This window comes from Lates calcarifer, unplaced genomic scaffold (assembly GCF_001640805.2).
Source record: "Lates calcarifer isolate ASB-BC8 unplaced genomic scaffold, TLL_Latcal_v3 _unitig_1569_quiver_1481, whole genome shotgun sequence".
NCBI lineage: Eukaryota > Metazoa > Chordata > Actinopteri > Centropomidae > Lates > Lates calcarifer.
Genome location: NW_026115619.1, coordinates 1,548 through 26,065, shown reverse-complemented (window position 1 = coordinate 26,065; position 24,518 = coordinate 1,548). Strand labels below are relative to the sequence as shown.

The window sequence follows — 24,518 nt, the reverse complement described above, 5'->3', positions numbered from 1 at the left end:
CCAGGTATCTGTTGGAGCAGGATTTTCCAGGAATGAGGATTGGCCCTGAGCCGACCACCGACGGCTTCATCGCAGTGATGTACGGCGAGAACGAAGGCGTCGTCCCCGGCAACGCTCTGGTGGTCGACCCCAAGAAACCCTTCAGGAAACTCAACGCGTTCGGAAACTCCTTCCTCAACAGGTAAACACACAAACAGAGGAAAGTCATCAAAACGCTGCTGAAACAAAGGTTGGATTTGATAGAAACACAAATCATCAAACGACAGGAGATAAAATGCCGCAGGTTCTAATTAATAAAAGCTCAAATCAGCTGGAGGATTACTCTGCAAGATGAAAATATTTCTGTTTGCTCCTTGGCTGATCTCCAGGGTTTATCATTAATCATCTTAATCACTGGTCATTACGTTTAATCTCATTTTTCGTCGTGCAGCTTATGAAATCAGTGATGAATTAAACTGCGTTATTAGGTCAGTGAACCTTAAACCTCCCTGTGACGTCTGAATGATCCACAGATCCCAGACCAGCAGGGTGACGCAGCCGCTGCTGTTTCTCTGCTGTGTGTGTTGTAATGATACGGAGCACAGAAGAGATGTTAGATAAATAAAGGGAGGTGCAGACTGATGTGACGGTAAAGACCTCAGAGCTCCACCCAACCCTGAAATATAAGAATGATTCCTCCTTTCTCCACTTTGCTCATGTTTTTTTAGTTTGTGCTGTCGTAGTGATTGATGGTAGAACTGTAGAGCTTCACATTTCCCTGCTCTCACACACTCAGTCAAATCCAGAGGGGAGTTAAAACACTGTGACATCCACAATGCAATGGGTGTTCTGTGAATATGCACTGTCGACCAGAAATCCAGACATGTGCGTGAATAGGATATGGGAGGATTTTATGGGCTGTAATTATGGATGTATTAACAGAACTCATTCCTATGAAAGTTGCTCTGGAAATCTTCTGTTAGCAGCTGAGGTTTGAGGCCCTCAGTTTCTGTGACTCTCTGCACACATGACCAGCATTTATTCAGAGGATGGCAGAGAGTCTCTTTAGTGATCAGAGGTGAAACAAGTCCTCAGATCTTTTACTTTAAAGCATCAATACAACAGAAACTATATTACAAAGTAAGTAAAAGTACAAAACTATTGACAGATGAATGTAAAGTATCAAAAGCTGAATGTGATGTATAATGATATTTTAATTATATATATTTTTTAATTATATTTTTTGTACCTGTGTGTCAGGTCGTCTGTCTGTCCACATGATATCTCATTAACACTGTGAGGGGATTTCATCAGATTTGATACAAATGTTCACTTGGACTCAAGGATGAACTGATTATATTTTGGTGGTCATAGGTCATAGGTCAAGTTAATGGCGACCTCACAAACTCAAGAATTCATGCATTGGTTAACTGCAACTGGACTGGTTGGCACAAGATTTATTGGATTTTGGTACCTGACCTGTTTTTTGAAATATTCTTTTATTCTTCCACAACAGCAAAACAAGCAAATAAAAAGTTCTCTTCATCAAGTCACAAAGAATTAAGAAAAGAGAACAAAGAAATAGCTCCACTGAGAATCTTCACAGACATCTGTGGAGGAAAAGATTATCAGAGAATAATAATGGTACAGGTCCAGCAGTAGTAGAATCACTGCTTTAAAGTTCCAGTGATGGCAGCTCTTCACGCTCCTGTCACTGCTTTCCTCAAAACACTCACAACCTGGGAAGTGACCTCCTTCACCCCAGACACACACACACACACACACACACACACACACACACACAGTCGGCTGTCAGATTCCTCAGACCTCAGAGTTCATATCTGGGGTTTAAATTTAGCTAAAACACGCTGGTCCAAACGTATTTCCTCTGTCCAGAAATATTTCTAAGAGGAAGTGGAAGGACAGTCGACCCTCAAACTGTGCGTGTGTGTTTTTATATATGTGTGTGTTGATGTGTACCCGAGGCATTCCTCTAACCAGGAATCCCATCTCGTCCCGGTCGCTGCGACGGAGGAACTTTCCACAATAAGTTATTGTTTCCAGGGGGAAGTGCGTGTGCGTCACCACGTGTCAGAGCGGCGGTTTTGTTTTTTCCCGCTGCCAGCCTGCAGCTCGGACGCTCCGAGGCCGATTTATAGCTGCTGCTGTCTGTCTGCTAAATTTAACTTTAAATGTAATACTAGGTGGAGGTGGGGGGGGTCTCACACACAAACAAAAACTATTTTTAGTGCAAATCAAAGTCTACACACACGTCAGATTTACTGTCTAAGAAAATCTGGTAAAACAGGAAATGAAAGTTTTGATCCCTCCTATAAATCGGATTCATTCCAACTGTAGTTTGTACTCGTGACCCCAGAAGTAGAAATGGCTCCTGTGGTGGGGCTGAGCGATGTGACAGAAATCTCAGCCGGTCCTTCTCCTGTTCAGAGTCACCTGGTTCTGTCTCACCTTCACTCTCCATGCTGGTATTCACCTTTCTGTCTGCAGTGTGGTCGACTGTAAGATGACAAAATGCTGCTGTAAACAGTGGATTTTTTTGCACTGAGTTTATGCTGGAGTTTAGTTTTTTTTTCTTTTGGCCAATTTGTCTGTTAATATTCAGAAATTCCGCCCATATAAAACAACTACTAAACATCCGTTTTAACAGTGTTTGATCCAACAGATGTAATTTATTTAAAGCAGTCATCAGGACTGAACTCTGAGGGGTGTCTGCTCAGACATGTCAGAGTCATGCTGAGAGTGTTGGGGTGTAAAAATCTTCCAGAAGTCTTTGGAATCGGTGCAGCTACAAGCGACTTTGACTCAGATCTAAACTCATGTGAGGTTTGTCTCCAAATCTGCCTTTTATCACAAAGGACTGTTTTCCTGCTGCATGTTTTAATAACAATATTGACAACCAATATGGCCGTTAATATTCCAGAATTCCAGCCATATAGAAAATCTGCTGGGCAGTTTTTCTGTCTAGTTTTAAATAACTGCCTGTATTTGTTTTACATATTTTTCTTCTCTCTATATATCAGTGCCAGGCTCCATTAACAAAAACGGGATTTTACTGAGCAGAGCACAGGAGCTGCTGGAATACCACTGCCTCCATCTGTTAGTGTGTTTGTGTTGTTACTCGTCACACATCTACATCAACAACATCCTCGTCATGTTTCTACAAATGTTTCTGCTTCAGTTGTGATAGAAGCTTTTTGTCGAGCGCCAACGACAGATTTAAAGTTTCCACGTTTCTATGAATGTGCAGGTCAAACCTCCGGATAAATACACACTCTGTACACACACTCACACACCCAGTTTATTACACAGTCAGACAGACGAGTCTGTACGTCCTCACATGTCAAACAACCTGGATCCTTTCCTGAGTGAGACAATAAGCAGGAGAGATAAATCAGCTGCTCTGATCTGAGCTGCCACAGATGAACTGGAACATGATGGAGTGACCTCCACAGGATGGTGCTGAGTCATTCATCTTCAGACTTGGTTTATTTATATACTGAGACATGGGTGTAGGAAGCATTCAGAGTCGATGTCACTTCCTGTATTCTGGTGACTTTTAACAGGTGCTTTGATACTTTTATCTGGATATAATAAGAGCCATTTTTAATTTAAAATGGAGGATCTCTTTATGCCTACACGCAGTTACAATTTCTGCTAAATGAATTTTTGAGAGTAGTAGAGAGGACAGCTGTGGTCAAAGTGTAGTTCATTCATCATCACCAGGACCTGAGGCCTGTGTCTTAAAGCTGTAGCTTTATAAGTTGTGTTACGATACATCGAGATAGTTATAAGGCTGTGAAGTAGCTGAGCTCTGTTTTCAGCCTCTACAGTATCAGTCAAATGGAAACGTGGCTCCCTCTTTATCTTTTCACTCTTCTGCTAATGTTTATTTTAATGTTGCTCAGCGTTGGCATAGACACAAACAAAACCGTTAAATACCAAGCAGTCATGTGCAGATCTGAGTGGTCCACTGCAGCCAGGTACGGCTACACCACTTGGACATTTTTTAAAGACAGAAATCACAGAGCATGTGATCGTAATGAGATTTCTTAAATAAATGAACTGCTCACATTGTGACGTTGTGAAGCGAAACGTAACAGAAGTGTTTTATACCTGATACCTGACTCACTCTCTCCTCCTGTGTGTGTGTGTGTGTGTGTTCAGGTTTATCTGCTCTCAGATGCCCAATCAGGTTCTTCAGAGCATCAGCATCATCGACACTCCTGGTATCCTGTCAGGAGAGAAACAGCGGATCAGCAGAGGTAGGAGCTGTGTGTTAATCAGTCAGAACAACAGTGTGTCAGTTCATGGTTCAACACCATGGAGACTGATTCATCCCTCAGTGTTTGTCCACAGAGGAGGTCCTGTTGTTGTGTGTGTGTGTGTGTGTGTGTGTGTGTTGGTTTGTCAGCAGGATTACACTGAAAGTGTCACTAACTGTGGAGACTTGGTTCAGCAAACAGTTTGAGTAATTCTCCAGGAAGTTAATGTGAGTCAGTGTAATGTCCTCTGAAGTGATGAAAACATGACTGTGTGTGTGTGTGTGTGTGTGTGTGTGCTGCCGGTCCTTTGTGTTGTTGCATAATAGTCCTTGAGTTTCTTTGACTTCCTCATATTGTATGAATCCAGGGAGCAGTGGGCCTCCACATTCAGTCGTCACTCAACATTTAAGTGAAGCTCAGTTACAGACTGAAGTGACAGGCAGCGGAGGTCAGAGGTCACAGCAGCCGTACAGTTCAGGAAACATGCTCGTTTACATCGTTATGTTATTGTGACAGTGTTTGTCTGGAACTGAAACATGTCAACAACTGTTTGATGGATTCAGATGAACTCTGCTTCAGACATTCATGTTCCCTTCAGGATGAATCCAGCCGACCTTAATGCTCCTCTGACTTTTCCTCTTGCACCACCATCAGGTTGACATTGTGGTTCAGACGTTCATGCTCCATGTCAGGATGAAGGTTGCAGTAACAAAATATTTCAACAGAAACTGCAGAGATGTTCATGATCCTCAGAGGATAAACCACTATGGTTTTGGTGACCTTATGACTTTTTCATCATCTCCACCATGAGAACAAAATTGAAACTTGTACCTTCCCAAAAAAATCTAAATGAATGGGTGGCTGGTACATCCTGATCCCGTCTGTGCTCCTCAGAGGATGAACCCTTTAGATTTTAGTGTCTCTCAGGACAGACTCCCAGTGCTGCTGAGACTCTAACTGTATTAACGTTGACCGGATCTCCTCGAAACAGTAAAATTTACTTGTGAAATTCTTTATGCCTCTTTTTGGTCTCACTTCCTGTTTTGTCTCAGTCTGTTTCCTCTGAGGAATCAGTGCTGCAGCTTTTCTTCAGCTGCGGCTGCTGATCCGAAACCTCAGAGTTTATAAATGCAGATCTGAAACCAGAGAAACTGACCAACAACATTCACACAGGAACCAACTGTCAGGGACGTTTCTACAGACTGAACCCTGAACATTAAACATGAGGGTGGAGGCGATGACTTGTAGTATTAATTATGTACCATTACTCTGTTTAATAATGTGTTTTAATTGCAGCATCCTCTTGTTACACATTTTAACTCAGATAAAACACAATGTAGTTTTTAATTTAAGCTCAAATCATTCTGTGCAAAAAAATGGCAAAAGACTGAAACATCAGGAAATCTCCCTCTGTGGACGAATGTTTTACAAACGGTACACAGAGTCAGTACTGTAAAAACAGAACAAAATCTTCAGTTTTATTTCTCAATACGACATCTTGTCTTCCATGAGTGAGTCACAGCTGCTGAAGCTGCTGAGTTGCAAAACGTTCAGATACAAAAAATATCTTTTAATACACTTCTGCCATTTTGAAATATGGACTTGGTATACAATGTCAGTATCAGACATTAAATCTTTTACATCAGTAGAAGTATCACACAATCACTACCAGACACTAACAGCTGCTGGAATACCACTGCCTCCATCTGTTAGTGTGTCTGATATATAGAGATGTTTCTGGTTAAACTAAAAGGATCTTCCTCTTTGATAAAAAGTTCTGTCTCTGTTGAATCCTATCATCATGTTTCAGACACTGAGAAGAACAATCTGAGTCTGTCAGTGGTAAAAACAAGAACTTTAGTGGACGGACTTTGACGTGGACGATTGCCTATTGGATTACATTGCAGGAGCTGTTGGTGGTGGCTGGGTTCATTGTTCCTGATTAATACTGCACCAATTCCAGAGTTTTGTCCAGACCCAGATACATCCTTCAGTTGTAGCTCAGTGTTTATACGACAGCAGTGAGATGTTGGGTGTGGAGCCAACAATTACAGTCAAATAATTCTGACTGTATCCTGAACTTTCTAATGCTGTGAGAAACAGTCCTGTTACTGCTCATAAAACCCTCATGAAGGAGTTCCTCAGGGATCCCTCTGAGGTCCCCATGTGGTCTCTGTGTGAGGAGCCCATAAAAATTCCTCTGAGGTGACTTTTCATTTTTGTGTAGTGTTGGATGTTCTGATGTTCAGCTGAGGAGGTGGAGATGGTTTTAGAGAAGTTGTCAGAATCCAAACTGACGACCAGAGGAGGAAGAAAAGAGAAAAATCCATCTGTTGAAAAAGAGAAGTTGTTACAAATTTGGCAAATAAAAGTCAACAGAGATCAGTGAGCAGGATCACAGCTGCATTTACAGATTTCTTGTGAAAGTAACTAAATATGTCTCTTTAATGAACCTTGAGAACCTTGGGAGTTTCTGGATTGAATTTTGAGGAATTTGACAAAGGAAAGTACTAGAGCTGGACCTGCATATTCGATTATTTGACTGTTTGTTTGTTCAGTGTTTGATTTTCAGTTTTTGGACTCAGTTGTTTTTTTTTTTTTTTGGTTAAATGTGGGCAAACTGCAAACTGGTTGATCACTGTGGTGCAACAAGCATGAAAACTCACCTGCGTGATGTAAATGACAGGCTGTTGTTTTACAGTGTAAAAAAGAGAGACTGTACTAGCTAGCATACTTAGCTTAGCCTGAGATGAAGCTGTTTTATCTGCTGTTTGAACAGTAACAAAGGATGAAAACATGAACATGATCGGATGTTTGTTTCTCTTCATTTGTGATCTTCACATGTTTCATCTCATTTATTCACGGAGTCTGTTTCCGGTGCATTTTGTCCTGCGCCTCGGCCAAGAGATGAAGAGAGATTTTAGCTCGGAGCAGTTTAATAACCCTCAGCTCAGAGGGATATAGTGACTGTTCAGTTCACCAGCTGCAGGAATTCACCATCCACCCCTGTTTCTAACCCCAGCATCACCGAGCCTCCAGCCCTGCTTCTTTAAGGCGTGACATTTAGTCATTTAGAGCCTCTGCATTTACAATAAGGGCTGTGTTTTAAGTAGCTGTGAAGATATTCTGATCTACTGCTGTAAATACATTTTATTAGAGCTGCAAACCAACAGTTTCTTCCATTATTTATTGTTCTCTTGACACATAGATAAATCATTTTGTTTCTAAAGTATCAGAAAATAATGAGACACATTCGGCAAATCTTCCCAGAATCCAAGCTGACGACTTCCAGTGTCGAGTGTCGACCATCAGTCCAGCTGTGATAGAAAACGAGAAGGAAACACAGCTCTGCCTGCATGTGGAGAGTTTTTGCTCAGTGATGGATCAGAAGCTGATTAATTTCCTCAGTTTCAGTTTTTCTGCTCTAAACTCCAAGAACATCAACATGACAAAGTGCTTTTTTCTGGTTATTTTGTCCCTGTTGCTCTCTATTGAGTCAGTCTGGATGACGGCAGCAGTTAAAGGCCTCAGCTGGACGGGTGGAGGGAGAGAGGGATGGAGTGAAGGAGTGATGGAGGATTAGAGGGAGGGACGGAGGGCCACAGGAAGCGGTGGTGGGGCGTTCCCTCCATCTGGAAACATTTAGAGCTGCTCAGCTGAGGCTGAATTCCTCCTGAAGACGTTCAACAGACCAACTGTGACTCAACACACACACTCACACACACACACACACACACACACACACACACACACACACACACAGCTGACGTCAGATTAAACTCCACCACACAGATGCTGAAGGTTCAGTGAGATCACAGCTACTGCTCTGAGATCAGTTCATCTGATTCATTAACAGACTGAACATGGACGTTCTGTCAGTGTTGAAATGTGTGTTTGTTCTGCAGCTGCTTCTGTCACACACCTCAGTCTACCTGTTGTATACAGGTGTAGACCTACATCTGTGTCCTGTAGTCCTAAACCTGTGTCCTGTAGACCTACACCTGTGTCCTGTAGTCCTAAACCTGTGTCCTGTAGACCTACACCTGTGTCCTGTAGTCCTAAACCTGTGTCCTGTAGACCGATCCTGTAGATCCGCAGTAAAAGTGAAAATATTGGCGTCAAAATTTTGAATAATACAAACTCCAACACTTAACTTTGTTTAAATGCCTTTAAGCATATGTTTATTAAACAGCTTTTTAGATTTGCAACATGTTAAAGGTTTTTTTTATCTTAGACGATAGACATCTTTGTTTTAAAATTCTAACAAAAAGTGCAGGGAGCTCCCAGGTTCAGCAGCATGTCTTATAAAGTTAACTGAAATTTTAAATAAACAAATAAATAAACAGCTTCCTGAAGTTTTATAAAGTAAATAAAACAAAGTTAAAATTTGCACAGAAATGTGAGTCTCAAATCAATTAGTAGTCCCAGTTGAGCAGCACCAGATTGTGGTGTTAGGGTTAGGTGTGTGAACACTGTGCATGCACAGCTTTCGCTGCTGATTGGCTGTTACCCGCTCTGTGTGTAACTAATCAGATGGTGCTGTGGGCGGGACATGCCCCCGTTTTAAATTGATTTCTTATATCTGACTGTGTGTGAAAGAGCTGCTATCTCTCTGCTCAGAGCCTCCATCTTCTCCTTCATCATCTGACTCTTCTGCTCCTCTTCCTCCCTCAGTGCAGCCATCCTGGCCTCCTCTTCCTCTTCTAGAAACTGGTGAAGCTTCTTAAACTGCTCCTTAATCTGCCTCTCTGTGTGTCGGGCCTGGACCTTAATGTGTTCTGCTGTTTGATCAAACTCCACTTTAACTTCTTCTAAACTCTCTAACTTCTTCTTTAAGGGCTCCAGAGTTTCCTGAAGTTCCTTCTTGTGTTGTCGTGCAGCTTCATCGATGGGTCTGAATCTGTGGTTGGAGTGTTTTTCTGAATCTCTGCAGACGACACACACTGGCTGCTGATGGTCCAGACAGAAGAGTTTGAGTTTCTCAGAGTGCAGACTGCAGAGAGCCTCTGAAGATCTCTGATCTCTCTCCTGTAAGAAGGACTCACACAGGTTCTTTAACACCAGGTTACAGGGTGGTTCTAACCTTGAAGATCTTCTCTTACAAACTGGACAGTCTGGTGTTGGTTTCTCTCTCCACCATCTCTTCAGACAGTCTTTACAGAAGCTGTGGCTACATGACAGAACAACAGGATCTCTAAAGACCTCCTGACAGACCGGACAGCAGAGATCCTCCTCTAATCTGGAAGCCATTTAGTCTGAGTGAAGCTGAAAACACAGCAGACAGGAAGTACAGTCAGTCATGGCTCCCCTCCCTCCTCTACTAACTTCACTGAGATTCACTTTCACTTTGAGTGGTGGTTTTAGTCAAACTCACCTTCAGTGTGTGGAGAGTCAGCAGGTTGAAGCAGCAGTGTTGTAGTTTTCCTCTTTTCTCTCCTGTAGCTGGACTCACTCAGAGGAAGCTGTTAGTTTGGTCTGAAGGTGAATCTGATCGAAGAACAAACTGTTTCCTGGTTTACCTCAGGTGAAACAGATCAGGGGTGGAGCTCCTCTGCTAAATGCTGTTTCACCTGTAACACAGGTTTGGCCGTGTACCATATCTCTCAGATGAAGAGCATGCATTAATTCTTTCAGTTTATGAGGAATTTAAAGTCTCCAACGACAAAATTAAAACTGCAGCTGCCAAAAAAGCCAGGGAGACTAGTTATATGTGCTCTGGATTCTTAATTTGTAATCTGAGATGTAGGGACATGTAAAATGTGAAAATTGAAAATTTTTATACTTGGATTATAGTCAACACGTTATATTTCTAAACGCCCCCTGAAGTCAGAATTCCAACTCAGAAAGTTGGAGCAACCCCACCAATTCCGACATAAGAATCCAAGATGGCTGCTCCTCACATCAGCAGCAGTAAACACTCTGCTAATGTTCCTGTTTATAGCAGTTCAGTCTTATTAGTTTCACAAAAGAGCAATATTAAAGGCTTCTGTGTTTTTCCGACTTCTTAACTGGAACGCTGCTAACTCACACACATGCTTCAATGTAAAGATACTTTTTGTATCATTCATGTAAACTTTCAGGAAGTTGATGATTTGTACTATATGTATTTTCATTTGCTGCAGCGCCTGGATGGTGCCTTGAGATGTTATTATTAATGTTGTTACCAGGAGCAGGAGCAATGAACCACATGACGCAACGATGGCTGTTACTCTGGAATTCAGTGAACAGAAAACACTGAGGTGAAGGAGTTACACCTGAAAGTGGAAGAAAGTGTTGCTGCTGAGATTAACAGGCTGTTTTTGTGACAGTTTGCTCCTGATCTGTGTAGGTTCTCAGTCATCCAGATCATGGTGGTCTTTAGTGCTAGAGTTGAAGGCATCTGGACTTCTTTTAGGTTTCGTGAAGATGTTTCACCTCTCATCTTAAAGGGTTCATCAGTTCTAGAGGCTGGTTGGGGAGTCCCAGATGTTTAACCTCTTGGAGGTGGTCCTGAGAACCTGTGGTCATGTGAGTTATTAGGGTCACTTGAGCCCAGTTGGTGGGCCACCTCAGGACCACCTCCAAGAGACTAGACACCTGGGACTCCCCAACCAGTCTCTAGAACTGATGAAGAGGTGAAACGTCTTCAAGAAACCTAAAAGAAGTCCAGTTCAACTTCAGCTCTTAAAAGCTGATCGAAGGGGAAGGAATACCTGAAGAGAATGTTGTTGGAGGATAAATGTCCCTTCATCAGTTTCACTGAGTCCATATGGAAACGTTACAGCTGCATGTTTGGCTGCAGAGTGTCTCAGGGTGGAGCTGCTGTTTGCCCACTCAGCTCAGACTGATCTGCTGCCAGTCTGTCATCATCATCATCAGAGGGTGGAGTCTGACACCACCTAGTTCAGTTTAATGATGGTTTGATTCAGTTTAAGATGAACTTTGTGTTGAAGACGCTCAGACTGAAGTTTGTTTTTTATTTCAGACACAAGTCCTGGTTTTCAGGGCTGGTCTCTGCCCCTGTCTCACCAGTTCCCCTCTTTACCTCTCCTTCTTCCTCTGTTGATTTAAACCTCTGTATGTCAGTGAGTCACAGTTGGATTTGAGCCTTACTGAAATTCTTCAGTCTGACCGTCAGCTCGTCTTACTGGGCTTCCAGCCACTAACCCCTCCTTCTTTCCCTGGATCTGTCCTCCTCGTCTCCGCCCACCCCAGTCCAGTCCAGTCCTGGCTTCTGGTTTCACTGGGCTGCTTCACCACCATCAGCCCTGATCCAGTAAATGAACTCAGGGACCCCGCTGGTCCACACTGGTGCTGTGTCCATCCATCTATCCGTTATATATCGAGAGCCCGTTTCTCTCAGGTTTCCTCCGTTGAACTCTGCACACATTTTTCCGAGACATAAATACAGCGTGATACCAGCAGCACAGAGGAAGTAGTATTGTTAGTGTGAAGGCATTTCCCTCTGAGCAGGAAGTGGAACATGTGCAGTAAGACGTGGTCCTGTAATAGAAGCAGCAGTCACACCTCCTCTCAACAAACCCTGCAGGAATGTGTTCTGTCTCAGTCTCTCAGGTGTGTTTCTCTGGCCACCGCTCACCTGTAATGAGTCTCGTAGGTGAAGGAAATGACTGTATTTACCTCATACACACACACACAGACACACACAGCGTTGTGTCTCCTGGGACAAACCGGAGCCAAACACCTGAACCTGCAGGTGTAACCTGAAGCTGTGGGGAGTCTCTTCCTCCTCTCACCGTCAGACGTGGACAATCATCATTTATTCATGAGCGGATGATTCCAGGTTCTCCACGACACAAGAGAGTAAAAATCCTGCTTCAGAGCTGCAACGATTAACAATCACTCAACAGATAATTTGTCGATGTTTTATAGGTTAATCATGAAAATAATTGGCAGATTTATGGATAATGAAAATTATTGTTGGTTGAAAACCCAGCATGATCACATTAACATGAATCACAGCAACAGTTTGAGAACTTTTGTTAATTTAAACTGTACCAGGATTTCAGTTTTGGAGGCAAACTGAATCCACCTTTGTGATGTCAACTAACAAAACAACAGATGTTTGTGTTACTGTGTGACTTTCAGTGGTGGAAGAAGTAATCAGATACTTTACATTCGACCTTAGCCTGCTAGCCATGCTAGCTCCTGCTAGTTCCTGCTAGCTCCTATTTTTGGCCACACCACGTCATGAATGTCACCAGGGGGATTTTGGTTTGACTGCACCTTAACACAGTTTGTTCTCGCAGCAGGAAATGTGTACCTGTCTTATGGTCATCATATGACCTTGATACACTCAGCTCCACCCTACACACACACACACACACACACACACACACACAGACACACACAGCGTTGTGTCTCCTGGGACAAACCGGAGCCAAACACCTGAACCTGCAGGTGTAACCTGAAGCTGTGGGGAGTCTCTTCCTCTTTTCAAAATAAAATCCTGTGTCCACAAACAGTCAGAGGTGTGTAACCCTGCACTGCCCCCTCTAGAGGGCGTGAACAGCACTTTAGACTTCGAGGGCATTTATTGGAGCATTACGTGGTCACGTGTTGATTTAAACAGGTCTGATACAGCCATTTTAAAGCACAGACTGGAGTGAAAGCCTGGATGGTGATGTGTTTACTGAAGGTGTGTCTGTGTGTGTTTAGGTCGACTGCTTGTCTGCTGGTCTGTACTGGTTCATGTGTTTGGCTCTGGCAGGTGTGTGTAGTGTAAACTAGATCTTATAGGTGACCTTTAAAACCAGGACCAGTACAACACTGTGTCTAGATGAAGTACAGCTGAGTCAGAGGTTTCCTGTGACGGACCAGTGGAAATTTTCTGCTGTTGTTGATCAGCAGACTAATGGACCCACATTATCCTCCCCAGAGTCTCTGTGTCTCAGAGGAGCTGAGAAAGGAGCAGTATTTAGTGGCTGAGTGCTTTTATAACACCTCAGGGTTTGTTCATCTACATCACAGCATCACATCATTCATCATCATTTGTGTCTGTTCATGTAGAGAGTTTTGGTTTTATTTGTCCAGGATGTGACATTTCTGCCTCCAGCCAAGCTTCGATTGTTTAGTATAATGTGATGTTTCCACTCAGTAGCTTTTTCCAGGGCTTTCATTCATATCCGACATTCTTCATCAGCATAAGGAGCTGTCATTGAGTATATATGCAGTGATTAATCAGCTTCATATTCATGATCAGATCAAAGTTTTAGCCGTTTTTAAAAATCAGAAATGTCAGATTTTTGCTGTTTTTTACTTGTGAAGTTTGAGGGTTTGAAGCTCTCCTAAATATGTTTGGATTTGGGAGTGTTACCCAGACAAAACAAGATGTTTGAAGACGTCATTTTGATCTGTGGGAAACTTTTATTCTTGTGCACCGTCGACACCCGTGGCTGCGGAGGCATTGTGTTTTCTGGTCATCTATCTGTCCGTCTGTCTGTCCACACAATATCTTACTAACCCCTCAAGGGAAGTTCTTCAAATTTGGTACAAATGTTCACTTGGACTCAAGGATGAACTGTTCAGATTTTGGTGGTTAAAGGTCAAAGGTCAGGGTCACTGCGACCTCACAAAGCACATATTTGGCGATAACTAAAGAATTGACATGCTAATTAACTGCAGCTAGACTGGTTGAAGGAGACATGCAACTGCAAGGTGATAATTCTAGTTTTGATACCTTTTTCTGGTATTTTGTCGACAAAACATTGAATCTGTTAATTGATGAATTAATCAACAGATTAATCAGTAATGGAAATAATCAAAAACCCAATTAAATCAAATCCCTGTAAGTGATAAGTATATTTTTGTCTGGGCATATTGAAATCCTTTATTTGCAAAGGTAGCAAGTACACTGTGAAAATCTGTTAATAAGTTTATTTCTGACTTTGGAAACAGTAGTTTGACTACTGAACTAAAGGGACACTTACTAGCTTTTTGTCAGAGATTTCAACTCCATCGTATGTTTAACATCTTTCCACTCATGTATCAATAGTTGTATTGATTATGTAAGTCAGTTTCTCGTGTAAAAGCTTCAGGAAATGATTCCTATGGGAGAGTGTGTCATAGGATTCAGTAAAGAAAAGTAGAATGCAGATAGAAATCTGAGCAGGAATTTTACCAGAGTCAGCCTGTTTGTTCTGCCGGAGAAATGTTCCTGTTCATGTTTAAGAGCTTTTGTCTCCATTTGGTTTCCAGTTCAGAGCTGAGTGTCACACAGTTTTAGAGGAACCACACCCAGACTGCCACAGCTCACTTTACAAACACACACACACACACACACACACACACAGAGGCCCTCAGTGCTCTCTGTTGTCATTTTATGGATTCTTCAGCTGAACGTAATTTTTTTTGGGAAACTTACTGTGTCTCAAATCAGATACTTCAGTCAGTACACTCATGTAATACACTGTGCACACAGTGCACAGGCCTGTGTTCTCTCAAATCAAACAATTTGAACTTACTGCTGCTTTGCTTAGTTAACTAAACAATGACCAAAAAAAATACACCCATGATGCATTTTCACAGTTTTTAAGATACGTTTGTGGTCCTCCTTCCACTATGTAGCCAAGATGGTGACCGTTGACTCTGATGAGTGTCTGTCAAAACAAGACATTTAAAGACGTTAAATATCTTGTTTCGTTTTACAGAAAGTTCAAGATATAAAACAGAGAAAAATCTTTGAGAAGTTTGATCTGAACAATGTGACAGATTTTTTAAATATCTTTTCTAATTGACTCTGGAACTTGGAGCTCCAAAATGTTGCAAATATCACTTCTGTTTGTGAACTGTTTGTCCTTCTGTCTCTGTCTGTCCTCAGGTTATGACTTTGCGGAGGTCCTGCGTTGGTTCGGGGAGCGGGTGGACCGGATCATCCTGCTCTTTGATGCTCACAAACTGGACATTTCTGACGAGTTCTCCGAGGCCATCAAAGCCTTCAAAGGACAAGACGACAAGATCCGAGTCGTCCTCAACAAGGCCGACCAGGTAGGAGGTTCAATATGAAGAGACTTATTAGTGCTAGGAAACAATCGATGGCTGCTGCTCACCTGTATCAGTCTAACTTCCTGATCACCTGTGCTGTCAGGTGGACACGCAGCAGCTGATGCGGGTGTATGGTGCCCTCATGTGGTCACTGGGGAAGGTGATTAACACTCCAGAGGTGGTGAGAGTTTACCTGGGCTCCTTCTGGGCCAAGCCACTGCAGAACACAGAGAACAGGTCAGAGAGCAGTTCATTCATTCATTCATTCATTCATTCGTTCATTCATTCAATCATTCGTTCGTTCGTTCATTCGTTCATTCAAAACCCTTAGACAGAGAAGGTCAGAGAGCCGATCATTAATCCATTCCTTCATGTTACTGATCATTCATTCATTCAATTGTTTACTCATTTATTCATGCACTCATTCATTTGTCTGTTTTGTCATTAATTATTTTAGTCAATTATTCTTTTACTCATGCATTCATCTATTCATCCATCCATCCATCTACTCATTTAGTCAATTATTTACACACCCAATCATTAATTTGCTAGTTAATTAATTTATTCCTTCAGTCATTCAGTAATTCATTCATTAACACATCGGTTTGTTGACGTCACATGTTCATCCATTCACTTATTTTTAATTAATTCAGTTTTTCATTCATTCACACTTTCTTTCACTTATTTACACATTCATTCACGCCTTCATTTCTCCTCTGTACATCCATAAGTTACCGCTAAATTCATATGTTCACTCATTTACCCATGAACATCTTTCATTCATTTATCCATCTATCTCTTCCTCCTCTGTCAGGCGTCTGTTTGAAGCAGAGTCTCAGGACCTGTTCAGGGACATCCAGAGTCTTCCGAGGAACGCCGCCCTGCGTAAACTCAACGACCTCATAAAGCGAGCTCGTCTGGCCAAGGTGAGACAGGAAATGACATGTTGTGGTTGGCGTTAACACTGGGACCTTTCAGGAATCATGGAATTCTGGGAATATCGTGGCGTGTTTGGTTGTGTATCCCAGACAGAAAGGGTTGGGGAATGCGATCTCTCTCAGGGGAATTCAGGGAATATTACAGTGTGTTTTAAAAAGGGGCCAGTTCACAGGATATATTCACAGGAATATTTCTGTCGTCAGATGTTTCAGATGAGTATTAGTTTAATCTCTATGAGTCCAGTATAGACACAGATCCAGGATGTGTTAGCCATGCTTGTTTTGTAACTGAATTGTAATGTAACTGATGTAACTAAACCTCTGAACTGTGTTTCACATGGATCGGTCACATACCCGATCCTTACTAAGGCCAGGATCGGGACAGAGACCGATCCAGTACTTTCAATAACATCAAAGTTCTGAGTAATTTTTCAGATTAAATATTCTGAAACAGAAAGAAAAGAAACTATAACTGGAACAATGAGTTTTCTAACTTTTGGTTCTGTTTCAGACACGAGCTGTTAGTAGTCTTAATTTGAACAATAGCTTTTGTTTCAGGGTTTTATTTTGAATGCAGGAATCGAAACACACAGCTCTGTTTTTTCTTCTTGAGAAACAGAAAGCAGAAGTGTGTCTACATTTAAAGATGATGTGGAAAATTAACCCTGACTCAGACTGCTGTCATGACCTGTGTCAGTTCATCCAAACTGATCCCAGAGCTTTGTTCACACTGACCATATCAAGTTTTTCTGCAAAACAAACTCCTGTTCTCTTCTGAAGAGAGAAGGAAGCTTCATGTGAGGCTTTAACTAATAAATCAGGAGTCGGTTTGAAATGTTTGTGTGTGAAAAGTTCCTCCATCGGTCTGTGACAGTGTTGTGTTTGAAGTTCAGAGGGTGGAGGGAAATGTTTGGTTCCTGAAGAAAACGACTTCCTGCAGGAAACACCTTCGTTCCTTCGTGTCTCTGTTCACGACTGATGGTTGTTTTCAAACTCTGAAACTCTGCTGACCTCACTTCCTTCACTTTTTTTCACCTTACTCACTCCCTTCATCGAGGACGTTATCTCACTCCTTCACTTCCTGTTTTACATTCTGTCATACTTCACCTTATTTACCATGTTTTGTGTTTGAGCTGCATAACTGGATGTGTTTCTGTAGCAGCAGCTGAAGCACAGCAGATTGGTTACATTTTAAATGTCAGTATCATAACGTCCTGCAGTGATGATGTGTTTCTGTAGTCCAGCCCTGAAGTTAGCATCAGTCTGGTTCCCTCCACAAAAAGCCAATGGGATTTTTTCATTGTGGATCAGAAGTTTATACTAACAGTGGCTCATATTGAGTCGTTTGCAGTGATGAACTCACCACCTGCCTGTAGTTCTGCCTGTAGTGCTTTACTGTTTTGGTAATTTTCAGATGCAGCAGCAGCTGTTGTAGTCAGAAGGTGCAGTATCTGCTCAGCTAATGAAGCTACAGTTCAATCATCTCTGAGAAAATAAAACACAGTGATGAAGAGTCTGCCGCCGAAACATACTACTTTTGACGTTACAAGAAAATGTACAAGAAAAGTTTTTTGTCAATTATTTTATTCTGATAATACCATGACATTGTCTTCTAAAATGTCATTCTCTTTCAGCTAATATTACAGGTTTTTCATGTCAGATGATTTAGACTCTCATACTTGGACTTACTTGCGTACCTTCATTCCTGCCAAATACTCAGTTGTCCTGTAGGATCAATGAATCTGTCAGTAAAGTTTCCTCTCAAATCGAACATTTTAGCACCAGCTCACCACAGTTCTTCTCACAGTTTATCCAATAACATCACCTCAGTCTGGTAGTTTGGAGTGTTGGTTGTGTTTTGGTCGTGAAGGATTTGTTGTTTCCTGCTCTTCCTCTCTGGGGTGAAGTTTGAAGCCTGCAGTGGAAACTATTGATGAGAGCAGTGAGAGGATTTAATCTGCAGACTGAGGTTCATCAGCCTCAGGTCCTGACTGTGTTCCTCTGGTGTCAAAGCACCCAACACAGATGTGGACGGTTCTGTTACTATGGTCCACTAACAGATCATAGATGAGAGATGAATCTGGGCTCTGGGCTCTGGGCTCTGGTGGTGGTCTCGGGTCTCAGTCCACCTCCAAATGGACTCTAGTGTGGTTTGTATAAGAGACCACAGGTCTGTGTGAGAGTTGATATGTGATAGTAACATAAATTTAGAAGCTCATCCTGGTTCCTTTCATTGTCCTGCAAAGAGGAAAGCCCTCTCTGGTTGAGGGGGTTCTTGTTTTCAGACCCTCCCTGACAGTTTGTGCTCTGCTGAATGATTTCTAGTAAACAAGTGTCTTAAAAATGACATAACAGCTTTTTGTTTTCAGAGTTCACACTCACGTGGAGACTCTCTGCCCTCAGAGTATCCGCTCATCCGTTAGAATTTATTTTTGTTCTTCCTTCTTCTATTAACTATTGATAAATGTGATGTGCTCTGGCAATTTGCCCCCAGAATTTCAGTGACCTCACTCCCTCCTTTTATAACCCCTCCCTCCTTTCCTTCCTTCTTTACACTACCATAATGCCACGGGTCGGTATGAAGTATTACAAGGTCTCAGCACTCCTGCATTCCTCCCTCCTCCTCCTCCTCATCTTAATCCATCCATCAGCAGCCGTGTAGTTTTCACTCTGACCCAGCGCCGTTCAGTCTCCTGTTTTTCTGCTTTATTAATGTCATCCAGAATTTAAACTGTGTTTTTCCTCAAACAAGAGAAAACACTTTGCCTCCTGTAGGATTCACTTGTTCTTTACTGATGGTTTTGTTCATCTCATGTCATTTCCTCAGAGAGGAACAGAGACAGAGCTTTTTATTAGAGTTTAACCAGAAACATCAGTATGTATCACTACCAGTCTCCACTGACAAAAACAAGAACTTTAGTGGACGATTGTTCATTGGATTACACAGCAGCTGTTGGTTTTGGCTGGGTTCACTGTTCTTGATCAATACTGCACTGATTCCGAGGATTTTTGTCCCTGTCAATCATTTACAGCCAAACACATGGAAAATAAGACCCAGGTTCAAAAGTATCAGAATAATCTGAATGAGCACTGTGGTCCTTTACAAAAATCTGACACTGTATCATCTCATTTTCATTTTATTAACGTAACACTTCTTGTGTTCTTCTTGTGAGCAGCACACAGTGATGTGATGCATCTGTGTTTAGCTAAAACCAGATGAGATCAAATAATCTAATCTAAAACCAGAGGACGAGTGACCTTTGACTCAGGAGAGAAGATCTGATAAACAGTTGTATTTATCTTACCTGTCCCCTGTCTCTCGGCCTCAGCCTGCAGTCTGACTGTGGGTTTCCTGTCTCAGCTCTGTGATTGAGGAAACTGTTGTATAAACAGTTGTGTTGTTGAACGGAGCTCAGCCAAGGTCTCGCTGCAGGAGGCAGAGTGTGTGTTTTTGCCTTTTCCTTCGAGGAACTGTCAAGTTTCTGTTTGACGAGCTGCGTAAAAAACAACAAGAGGTCGCTGATGTCGACAGAACTGTAACACCACGCAGGGCGTCTCACTGCTTAATGCACTTTAAAATATCAGTTCATTTTCTGTCAATCAGCGGAAAATGTTGGACTGTTCCTTTAACCATCAACTGATTCTGGATATTTTTATCACATGAAATGCTGCTGTTGTTCCTGCAGGTGCACGCTTACATCATCAGTTACCTGAAGAAGGAGATGCCGTCTCTGTTCGGCCGGGAGAAGAAGAAGGAGGAGCTGATCATGAGGCTGCCGGAGATCTACACCATCCTGCAGAGGGAGCATCACATCAGCCCCGGAGACTTCCCCAACGTCATCAAGATGCAGGTAGAAACAGAGATCACACTCATTCATTCAGTCATATCCCACTGAAATCTGAACACACAGACATGATACACGTTTTTAGATTCAGTGTGACTTCCACCTCCTGAGGTTAGAACATCTCTGACGTCCAAACCTCCATGACCCTGATCAGAAACCAGGGAGAAAGCAGCTTCTTCTAGCTGCAGAAGTTGCCTGAGAATCCTCCTGTTTTTAAGTTTTCCTCAGTGTCACAGTGATTCAGTGATATTTATCTGAACATTCACTGTTTCACTGCAAACAGGAGCAGCTGATGGATAATTCAGCAACTTTAAATGACGACAGAAAAAACAGCAAACTAACAGACTCCATGGGAACAGAACCTCCAAAACATAGAGCATGATATTCTGTCGCCAGCGTCAATAAAGCAGCAACACAGCAGAGGTGTTGTCACGTAAAAATGATTTTGTATCGAGGCCTGAAGGTTCAGTGTGCAGTGTTACATCATGTGCAACAAACAGCCTGAGAACGGAGTGTGAGCTTTACTAATGTTTAGAGGCAGGAACAGAGCAAACTGAACTGGGTGAAAACACACAGTCTGCAGCTGGTCTCAGGCCTGTAGAGAGACGCCACACTGCAGGTGTGTGTGTGTGTGTGTGTGTGTGTGTGTGTGTGTGTGTGTGTGTGTGTGTGTGTTCCCCAGTGACACTTGTATTTACTGGATTATTGGTGAGAGAGGATGTTTCAGATTCCTCAGTTCCCTGGTGAGATGTGGACAATAACACAACACTAGATCGTCACACACTGAGTCCACCTGCAGCTCTGATCACATGACACCTCACCTCTGAGGTCACGGGTTTTATCGCCCCCTGTCTGTGGTCACTGAGAACTGCAGGGACAGTTGAATGTGACCTCAGTCCTGACCTTTTTAACATTGGGGGGGGGGTGAGCTGCTCAGTGCTGCACACATTAATAATAATGAGTAGTTGTCTCTGTTTTTCTTAATATGTAGAATTATTTTCATCTCATCACACATCATCACCTGGTTTTCACTGCTGTGTATTAGTTGGTTAAATAAAGGTCAAATAAACTAATAATCATGATAGTGATCAAAAAAAATATCCTTATTTAAATTACAGTTTTAAAAACATGAAGTCAACAAAGTGATTAACAGGATAAAGGACAAGTCAAGTCAAACTGTTGAAGGGAGGGAAAAGGAGGAAAAATAAAAAAATGAGAAACTTTGTTGGTCAGATCGAACGAGTGTGTTTTTAAGATTCTTCTGTAAAGAAACAAATGTTTTAATAATGTTGAGATTGTCTGGCAGAACACAACAATCCAGAAAAGTGAGCTTTGTGTGTGTGTCTCCCCCTGCAGGACATGCTGCAGCACTACGACTTCAGTAAGTTCCCGTCCCTGAAGATGAAGCTGATCGAGTCGGTGGACAAGATGTTGGCCACCAAGATCGCTGTTCTGATGGCGATGATCCGGGAGGAGGAGTCCAAGCAGCCGCCGGCCATGGTGTCGGGCGGTGCCTTCGAAGGCTCCCAGGACGGGCCCTTCGGTCAGGGCTATGGCGAGGGCATCAGCGCCGGGGCCGATGCCGAGGACTGGATCGTGAGCCGCGATAAGCACCGCTACGACGAGATCTTCTACACGCTGATGCCCATCAACGGCAAGATCACCGGCGTCAACGCCAAGAAGGAGATGATGAACTCTCGGCTGCCCAACTCCGTGCTGGGGAAGATCTGGAAGCTGGCCGACTGCGACCGGGACGGCATGCTGGACGACGAGGAGTTTGCCCTGGCCCAGCACCTCATCAAGATCAAACTGGAGGGCTACGAGCTGCCCACCGAGTTGCCCGACCACCTGGTGCCCCCGGCCCACCGCAAAAACCCCACCGCGGACGCCCTGTACAACCACACCGAGGACTAGAGCGCCGACAGGGCACTGAGCAAGCCGCCGAGGAGACGGACTGGTCCACATGTAAAAAACCACCACAGGTCAACATTTCTGCTGCTGATGTTCAGACTGAGAGAACGAATCAGCTGACTGACGGAACCACAAGGTCAAAGGTCAATTGTTAGGTGTTTCATACTGAGGATCTCATCATTAAGATGAACTCCAGCATCTCTAATCACATGTTTAAATAACTGGCCAGCAAACAGAGACTGAATCAGAATATTCTGCTTTTATTTTGCTAAGAGTTTATATGTCACACATTTCAGTTGATTTCAAAACACCAAAGAAGGAAAGTGACAAACTTGTTGCCTAATGTAGCTTCATATTTTACTAATTCTGGTTTAATTTGGATGCTTTTATTGTGAAAGAGTCCAGTGTTTTAAAAAAATCCTCCTCATATTTAACTTTTAACTGTTTTCTTCCTTCATATTTCCTTTATATTTGCCTTCATGGGAACAATAAATCCTCTGATATGGACCTCTGACCTTCAGAATAAAAGCAGAGGTGGGTCAGATGACACATGCTGTGATGCACATCACAGAATGACCACCTTTTATTCTGAAGGCCAGGTGCTGTTTCCTGAAGCCTAACGTTTGAGTTTCCTCCGAACTGAGCTCTGATCAGCTCACAATCAACAGATGAAACTGTGGACGCTGATCAGAGTTCAGAGTTTTTGGCTTCTTGTCTCTGTCCACAGTGAAGCTCAGTCTGCAGATCTGCAGGATCCTCGTCAAACATCTGCTGCTTTTACTGGTGGAAGAGTTTTATTCCAGAATCTTCTCCAACATTTATTATTCCCAAAAAGTAATTTTGAAGTCTTAAAATGGAAACATTCCCCTTCAGATATTTTTGATTGTCAGAGATTTTCAGTCTAATGTCTAATCTTTGAATCATTTATTCTCTACGATGTCACATTAATGATGTCCACATAAACTCAAAGAAACTTTATATTTTAAAGAAAAGAAAACTGAATCACTACAGGCCGAGTGTTCCTGTAGATATCAGCGTAAAAATGTGAAGTAAGTTCAGTTTATTTATATTCAGAAACAACAGAACAGGATTATTAAAATGAATCAGTAAATTAACAATAAAATCCAACAGTCAGTGAATCCACCATCAGATCTCAGTCTCCTGAGTCAGAGCAGGAAGCTGTTACTGACCGGGTTCAGGGTGTCCTCAGAGGTCAAAGGTCAGTGTGTGTCCTGTTTGAACAGCAGACAGTCAGGAGGAGGCGTGACCGCTGCAGCTCGCCGTTAACTCATCCTCGGGGACGGACGGCGTCCTGAAACGCGTCGGCTCGCCTCCGTTTCCTCACATTGTAAACAGGAGCAGAGGAGAGGAGAGAGCGCTGACCTTTGACCTCTGCTGACTGAGAACCTTCCTCAGAAAACAAAGTGAGATGGCAGCGATGATGAGTTTGTGCTGCGTTCAGGTCGTTTTTTTCATCACTGTAAATTCTAACTGTCGACTGGGGAGGAAACGTTTTCAGTGAGTCAGAGCTGCAGAAAATCGTAACCTGCAGCGACTGAACGGATGTGAACACACCTTTAATCGCAGCAGAGAGGTCAGAGGACGCAGCAGAACGCTGACAAAAATCTGATAAAACAAAATGAGTTTTTAAAACAGCAGAATCATCCTTTAAATCCAGCTCAGATTCCTAAGATAGGTTTGCACTCCTTCACAGCCGTGCCTGCTCATCTTGAAGCCTTCCAAGATAAAATCAATGTTTTGTCAGGTTGAGTTTGGTGAAACGTTTCCACAGCAGAGCCTCCATGTTCCTGCTTCCTGTCCGGTCTGTGTGTGTCACAGCTTTAATCAGTCAGATGAGCTTTAAAAGCCTCTGTTCCTATGACAGGACCGTGGTCGTCCTCGAGGATTCAGCAGCTGGACGGCCTCTGGTCAGTGCCTTTTATACACAAAGAAAGAGTTTATTCTTAAGACCAGAAACTGTTCTGATCAAACTGTTACTGCATTTCATTTCTTCCATAAGGGAACATCTGTGAGTCGTCTCTGTCTTGAGGATTTCAGCGAACAAAGTCAAACATTTGACTCTGATCAGTTTTCTCTGTGTAAAGATTCTTCACTCAGTCAGACGCAAAATCAAACCTGCATTTATCTGAATGTAAAAGTCTTTATTTTTGTGATTTTGATGTATTTTGTATCAGTGTTGTTCCTGATGATGCAGTTCCGTCTGTCCTGTTCACACAGCTGGAGACTAATAAAGTTAATTCAACACATGAAGTCGAAGTTCTGCTGCTCAGATTTACATTTTAGGAAACTTTCTGACCACATGAGCAGACTGTTCTGTGTCTGTTCATGAAGGAAAGTGAGGCTTCTGTACCAAACCTGTTCAGATGGACTCAGAGTAAAGTCTCAGCAGATTCTGGTTTTAGAAGCTAAACATTCAGAGCTCATAAACCGCTGGAGTCACGGCCAAAAGTATGTGGACACCTGAACATTACAGTGGTGTAGGTGTTTGGTCAGTCAGAGTCTGTCTGTTACTAATCCAGACTGAAGAACTGTGAGTGAAAGGGTGAATTCACACAAAT

The 24,518-nt window shown here is 42.6% G+C and overlaps 2 protein-coding genes across 2 annotated transcripts; one reads left to right on the top strand and one right to left on the bottom strand.

The window, feature by feature from the left end:
• Positions 1-4: 4 nt before the first annotated feature.
• LOC108889465 (EH domain-containing protein 4) lies at positions 5-24,210 on the top strand (the record flags this gene model as incomplete). The annotated part of the gene is given in 7 exon segments (XM_018685909.1): positions 5-181; positions 4,165-4,262; positions 15,082-15,248; positions 15,349-15,482; positions 16,060-16,171; positions 19,870-20,034; positions 21,385-24,210. Coding segments are annotated over 7 exon segments (1,411 nt in total), but the record flags the coding sequence as incomplete, so codon positions are not given.
• LOC127139564 (E3 ubiquitin-protein ligase TRIM35) lies at positions 8,791-9,825 on the bottom strand. The gene is made up of 2 exons (XM_051067365.1): positions 9,637-9,825; positions 8,791-9,527 (listed from the first exon to the last, which is right to left on the bottom strand). Exon 2 carries the CDS (start codon positions 9,510-9,512, stop codon positions 8,826-8,828), a length of 687 nt encoding a protein of 228 aa, XP_050923322.1. The 5' UTR covers positions 9,513-9,527; positions 9,637-9,825; the 3' UTR covers positions 8,791-8,825.
• Positions 24,211-24,518: the final 308 nt, after the last annotated feature.